The sequence below is a fragment of the Diplotaxodon limnothrissa genome, linkage group LG20 (genome assembly GCF_057381915.1).
Source record: "Diplotaxodon limnothrissa isolate DT_005_m linkage group LG20, D_limnothrissa_male_GT1.1, whole genome shotgun sequence".
Taxonomy (NCBI): Eukaryota; Metazoa; Chordata; class Actinopteri; order Cichliformes; family Cichlidae; genus Diplotaxodon; species Diplotaxodon limnothrissa.
The window spans coordinates 38772786-38779994 of NC_140615.1; the positions used below are offsets into that span (position 1 = coordinate 38772786).

At 48.4% G+C, this 7209-nt stretch overlaps 1 protein-coding gene across 1 annotated transcript in view; it reads right to left on the bottom strand.

Annotated features, from left to right (window-relative positions):
- Positions 1-6659, bottom strand: part of lama5 (laminin, alpha 5) — a 75026-nt gene extending 68367 nt beyond the window's left edge. The window contains exons 1-2 of the mRNA XM_085345198.1: positions 6393-6659; positions 1779-1931 (exon numbers count right to left, since the gene is read on the bottom strand). Coding sequence (XP_085201324.1) covers positions 1779-1931; positions 6393-6659 — 420 coding nt within the window. The remainder of the gene's footprint in view (positions 1-1778; positions 1932-6392) is intronic.
- Positions 6660-7209: the final 550 nt, after the last annotated feature.

Sequence of the window (7209 nt, forward strand, 5' to 3'; positions counted from 1 at the left end):
ACAGGGACAATAACAGGACAAGAGCGCAGCGGTGAAGTGCAAACTGCATCCAGGACACAAACATCTGTATTACACTGCTAACATCTGTACAGACAGCATGCTAACACTAAGCTAGCCAAGAACCCAGAGTGATGTTAAAGCTGAGCAGACTCCAGTCCAGCAGCCAGAGCCTGAACTCCAACAGGTAACAAGCTGATGAGCAGCCGGGCTCTTTCTACCTGTTTCTATAGCAGCATCACTGTGACAGCTACAACATGTAGACGATGGTCTGCAATACATGTCTGGCAGCCCTGGTAGGACCGCCAGAGTCTGGTTTCTCTATTAGAGGGAGAGATAAGGAGGAAGAGGAGGGTGTCAACGAGGAGGAAGAGCAGAATACAAAAGATAGGGAAGCAGAGATAACAGGAGTCTGGGCTATGTGAGAGAGAGAAGTGAAGGAGGAAGATGTGACCGTATACATTTCTGCCTGCATGGAGCTCGAGATCAGGATTTCACCATTTCACTGAACAAACACACACACACACACACACACACACACACACACACACACACACACACACACACACACACACAGAGGAGAGGCAGCTCTGCGGGTTCAGACAGGCTGCCTCACATTCCTCTCTCCTTTATTCAGGTGGGGGGTTAGATGGGCACACACACACACACACACACACACACACACACACACACACACACACACACACAGCGCCCACCTACGTTCTTTCAGGACAAAAGTAGAACCTGAAGTCCCTCCCCCTCCGCTCGCTCTCCCAGCAAACACCGCCGATCCGCGGCCAGAATCACCTCCCGACTAAACATAAGAGCTGCAGGTTTCAGTGGTTTGTTCGTACGTTTGTCATTAACAGACGTGTCACATGCAAAAACACGCTGAGACATAAAGACAACGAAGGAAGGAAAACCAGCACAAACAGGCTGCGCAGCACCCAAACATCAGAATCACACTTTTTATGTTTTTATGACCTTTTTCAGACATGAGTCGGTAAAATATTTAAACTGAACAGAAGCTGAAATGATGAAGTTCATTTGTTTACAGCTCTACAGGAGTGTGGATTTAATCACACTTTTAATCATCTTTGATGTGGACTTCAGCTTTGCTAATAACACTGAACACAACTACCCACAATTCACTTTGTTTGAATTAAAGCAGCGAGGCAGGAGCGACTGTCCTCAGTCTGAAGCCGTGTGGTAATAACACGAGTCTGAGTTGTGACCTTGTGTATGTCAGTCCCCTCCTTTCTTTTTGTTTGACCCTCCTTTTGTTGTCTTATGTTCAAATGTCTTTGTCTATAAAAACGGTAGCACGATGACGCTCCTCAGCTCATTTTAGAGCGCCATCCTCAGTTCACACTGAGCCAAGATGGCAGCGAAGTCACAAAACCTTCCTGTGTGAGGATGATTAATGTTTGCAGGTAGAAGGTGACTTCTACAAACCCTCCACATCGATATCGGGCGCCGCCGCCTCCCTCTGTCCTTCTCTTTCTGTCGTTCATTCAGATGATTTCAAATGATCGTCGAAGATGTTGAAACGGTACAGATCAAATATGTCATTCCTGCATCGCTCCAACAAGCTCAGACAGACTTTTAAAAACCACTTTGGAATAATCTCACAATCTGATCCATCCTAACCCCACACGCTACTCAAAATTCCCGCGGGAACTGAAACGTTGCAGCTCTCCTGAGGACAGAGGACAGAGCTCTGGAAACGTTCGGCACCACAGAAGAAGAAGGAGAGCAGCCGACACAGGGAGCAGACCTACCTGTCCGAGGTCCAGCGTGACGTTCACCTCGTTGAACTCAGTGCTGCGGGACAGCGGCGGGCTCTGCCACCATCGCTCCGTCCCGTCGATGGCGTTGGTGATGGGATGGGCGCGGTCGCTGTGGCCCTGGCTGCAGATGTCGCAGTACTGCCCCTGAGAAGAAACAGAAATCAATCATCCTGTTACACCAGCTGTTTGGGGAACATCTGCCCATGAAGCGTCTCAAAGCGCCTCTTCGGCTGATGACAGGACAGCAGCGTTCCTCATGGTGGGGTCACGGCTGCTCCAGAACAGCACCGTGACATAGAGCTGCCACAAACGATTATTCTGATAGTCGACTAATCAGATCATCATCCATTGGACGTAAAACGACAGCTTATTGCACCAGCAGCATCTGCTCTTATATAACTATCATTAGCTTACAGCTTTAAGTGTTTAAGGTCTGTGCTAACTAAAAATAAAGACAAGATGATAGTTTATTAAAGTTTAATGAAGTTTGCAGATTGTTTCGGTGAAGTTTAATAAACTCCTTGCTATCTAAAATATAACAGGACACCGGAGTAAATTCTGGAGCATCTCACACTTCTGATAATCAGCTGTCTGCTTGACGTTTACTCAGCTGTGTAAAAACTATAACTTTAATCTCAGCCAAACAGATTTACTCAGGAACAAATAAAATACTAAAAAGCCAAACAACATTTTTAAGTTATCTAAGTGACTTATATGTTTAACCTGAGTAGCGAAAGACGGCGGTGGGCTTGAAAACGATTTGCCGGGAGTCCGGTGTTCTCACGGCGCTAGTGACCTAGCCCCCGGCTAGCTATCGAGCTAGTGGGTAACAGACGTCTCCGAAAATGTCGGAGCGCTTTTGAAAATATGTGGTGTCCTGATAAACTGAGCAGATATTTGAGGTTTACACAGCTACATTCTCGCCTGAAAATATGTTAAACGTTTATTTTGTGACCCAGAAAGAATAATAAGAATAATATTCAAACTAACTAGCTGCCGCCATTGTTGGAAACTGAGCTGGGCTGCGCTATGAATTCTGGGATAGGTTGGGCCTCGAAGTATACACCCGACCCATCCTTCAAATCTGGGGAAATAAAGACCGCATTTGTCGGAGTCTTCGAATTCGAATGGACCGTCTTCGTCGTGTCGCTGTAACGTAGTCGGCCTACAAATGCGGCCTCAGGAGGATGCGGTTCCTGAATTTGGACACAGCTACGATACCGGACACAGCTTCTTCTTCTTCTTCTTCGGGGTTTAACGGCATCCTTGAACATGCAGTGCTGCCATCTTCTGTTTCAGTCCGTTATTACACTCTTAAATCCTGCTACTTATTCCTGCGACTTTTGGGATCTTACAAAGCTTCAAATGAGGCGTCGACTATTAAATTAGTCGTCGATTCTGATAGTCGACTAATCGTGGCAGCCTTAACCGTGATTCTGTTTTTCCTTTTCATTCATATTTCCTGTTTCTGGGAGGTTTTGCGCATTAACTCGTGTTCTAAACGCTTTGCCTGCTGGATTATTTTGGGCCTTTCCAGCACACCATTAGCCGGAGCAACGACCAAGCACGCATAATGTAAGGTTAATACAGCACGGTGGTGGGTTTAGGTGGGGGCCGGCTGCAGGTAGCTCCACAGTGCACACGCCCGCTGCAGACGTGACACCCACTTCGAGTCCCCGTTTCTGTCCTGGTGGTCCGCTCGGCCGTTTGGCCCAAAGTAAGCATTAGCATAAACTCAACAAGTGCCGACCTGAACAAAAACCCAGGTCAGGGGCCGTTATCACAGCAGGTCCCTGAGGTCAGAGGTCACGTCTCTGTGGCTCAAACCATCCCCCACTGTTTGATGAGCTGTTAGAGCTGAGCTGTGACACCAGAGCGCCGTTAGCTTTCGGTCAACAGCACGCTCTGCTGCAGGTCTCAGATCTGCTCACACGCCGGCCTCTGCCTTGTGGCTTTATTTGTCATTAGAAGCCAGAAAACCAGCAGCTGCTGATGCGACACAGAGAGCTGTGGATCAATCATGAAACTTCAGCTGAGCACAATGATGTGATCTGTTTTTTGCCAACACGCATTGTCTAACTGAAAACCTGCACGGAGTCACTCTCCTGCCGACCCTTTGGCCCAAAGTAAGGTTTAAGCATCTTTTCTTCCTGAACACTAAACTTCTCCCCTCACACGTCTCTGACTGAGCGCTGCTGTGTCTCCGTCTCTGCTCACTAGAGCGTGCTCGCCGCCTCGTACACCTCCTGCACATTTAATGAATAAAGACACTCCCACATCGTGCTGTCGGGACACATTGTGTGTGTGTGTGTGTGTGAGAGACAGTGGAGCGACCTGGCTTAGAGGCCCCGCCCTCTCAGGCCAGCAGCCCTCGACCACATTTTTGGGGAACGTTGTTCCTGCAGCAGTGTCCGAGGATCAGGACGAGCTGCATAAGTACTCAGTGTGGAGGAGGACAAACAGCAGCTGAATTCAGGCAGTAAACTGTAAAATGAGGTCTTCCTGTGCCCCCCGCCCCCCACGGAGGAATGTGCCTCAGGCTGCAGGTTTCTCTGCTCTGCTGCTTTCATTCTTTCTCCTCATCCTCCACCTTTATCTCCACCTCTGATCTCTGTGAACTTCAGTCTGAGCCTAACAGCCATCACTCCTGACTTCTGCAAACTCAACGTGAGCTGATTTTTATTTTTCCCCCCCAAACTCGATAATCTCGCGGTAAGATGGCGGGCGAGCCTGCTCTGATTGGACGACAAGGGTCAGTCACTGTGAGGAATGCAGGGACAGGTGGGAGAGAGAGGGCAGTGAGTGTGCAGGTTATCACCCGCAGAGCTGCTGTAATGGTTAACCTGCTGATGCTGTTCATGAGCCTTTGCACTGATGAAAAACACACACACACACACACACACACACACACACACACACACACACACACACACACACACACACACACACACACACACACACACACACACACACACACACACACACACACACCTCTCTGCTTCCTTAAATCAGAAGAAGGGCGAAGTAGAGCCAACGAAGCCGAGCGTGACATAACGAGCTGGCAGCAGCTTTGTGCACGCCGCCGACCTCCTCTGCTCTTCAGCGAGGAAGAAGAACCAGGTTACAGAGACACGTCCACAACTCAGCTACTTCATTTCTGTACTTCAGGTTTTTTTTATGGAAGTTTATTCTTTAGAAACATGAAAATCCAGGTTCTGCTTTTGTGTTTCCATGAGAACTTCACACGTCACACATCTGAAAATAAAACAACTGGAAATATGGACCATGAAGTCCTGGATGAATCACCTCAGTTCCTTAAAGTGCTTTCTACTGTAAGGTAAAGACCCTACAATGATGGAGGCAGACCCCAACCATCAGACAACCCCTTCTGAGGAGGGCCGAGTACAATAACCTCAGTTTGATCTGAATTAAGAAGCAGAAAGTTAGCGGCCATCCAGGTCTTTATGTCTTTAAGACATTCCTGCAGTTTAACTCATTGGTGTGTGTTATCTGGCTTCATGGACAGATAGAGCTGGGTGTCATCTGCATAGCAGTGTAAATGTATGCTATGTCTTCTAATGATGCTGCCTAAGGGAAGCATGTATAATGTAAACAGAATTGGTCCTAGCACTGAACCCTGTGGAACTCCATAATTAACCTCAGTGTGTGAAGAGGACTCTCCATTTACATGCACAAACTCTATTAGATAGATATGATACAAACCACTGCAGCGCAGTACCTGTGTTGCATCTTCAAAAAATAAAAATACAATAACTGAGACTTACAATGAAGTATCGTTGCAACTGGTTTACTGAACCTTCTTTTCAGTGCACGTACAGAACATGAGTATCCATTTTCTTACTGCCCCCTACAGGACACACTCTTCTTCCACTTCCTCACAACATTAATGTAACACAGAACTAATACTGCCTCTCCTGGCGTTACCATTGTAACGACACACTCATTCTGTTTCTTTCAGATGAATAACAGGAACTTAGGGTGTAGGTATCTATGAATAACTATTATGCATACTCATATATTTATATAACCAACTAATTTCTTGATACCACAACCTGTAACACCTACAGCTGCTCTAATCGCCGTAATTCATGAACAAACTGCAGGATTTGATTATTTTCGCACTGCTAAACTTACAGAACCCGCTGGTGTGAGATTGATGTGTCAGTGTGAAAGGTCCTCAGTTTATTACTTATTATTACTCTATTTTTGTATTACAAGATAAACCAGCTAAAAGAAGGTTTTTGGCTTCAGTGTGGAGGGGCCGCAAAGGGGAGGAGCTAACTTGAGAGGATGGGTGAGGGGCTGCCACCAGACTCAGTTTTAGATAAAGAAGGATTATTTTAAACTGTGAGTCATGCAAAGCTCCGCTGACACAGACAAAGAGTAAACGTGAGCTCGGGTGAAGTCTGGGACTGCTGCTCACGCTTACACGGGACGGTTCTCCCCTCTTACACTCACTGATGCTTAGAAACTCAGTCATAAGCCGATACCTTATGATTACACATACGCACACACTGCGTGCTGCAACTACTCAGAGTGACGCCACGAGCACCTGCTTCAGATCTACACCTTACAGCGACTCACCTGGATGGTCTGGCTCGGGTCTCCGGACACCGGGCCCCCGACCAGCTTGCAGTACAGGTCCTGGACGCTCCTGCCGGTGTCGTCCTCCCCGCAGGTCGCCGTGGCGGTGATCTTCGTGCCCTCCGCCAGGTTAAAGTAGGGCGGGTGGAGGCTGTATCCGTTCACCCCGTTGGTGGGCAGCTCCTGGGCCGAGGCGAGGCGCCAGCAGCAGGTCACCAAAAGCAGCCACAGCAGCTCCGAGAGCCGCGCAGGACCGCTCACCATCATCCCACCTGCCCGACAAACTCCAGGAGCAAGCTTTGAGACGGGGTGGCGAAGTCTTAGAAAGTTACCGAGGCTGTGAGGGGGGGGGGGGGGGGTCAAAGCTTCTGCGGGACCGGAGCGCGTGAAGTGAAAAAGCCGCAGAGAGGAAGAGGAGGCGCTGAGTCCTGGAGCGGAGCGCACAGCTTTCTGTCCTCTCCGAGAGTCGCTCCAGCAGGAACACTCAGTCCTCCCCCTCCCTCCCTCTCTCTCTCTCTCTCCTCACCCTCCCCTACCCCATCTCTGGCCCGGCCCCAGAGGAGGAGGGCGCAGAGCTTCCTCGTAGGCCTGCGGCCAACTGAAGCTGATTTTAGTGGCTGAAGACTCGAATTTATGAGTTCTTGTTAGATAAACCATGTACCTGTTTGATGTCTGAGGTCTGGTTTTAGCAGCACGAATCAGAGTCCAGATCTGAGTGTACATGAAACATCTTTGATTAAAATACTGATTGTTGTGTAAAAACAGACACGTGATTTAGTAAGACTGAAAGGTGCAACCTCAACCAGAACACAGGAAA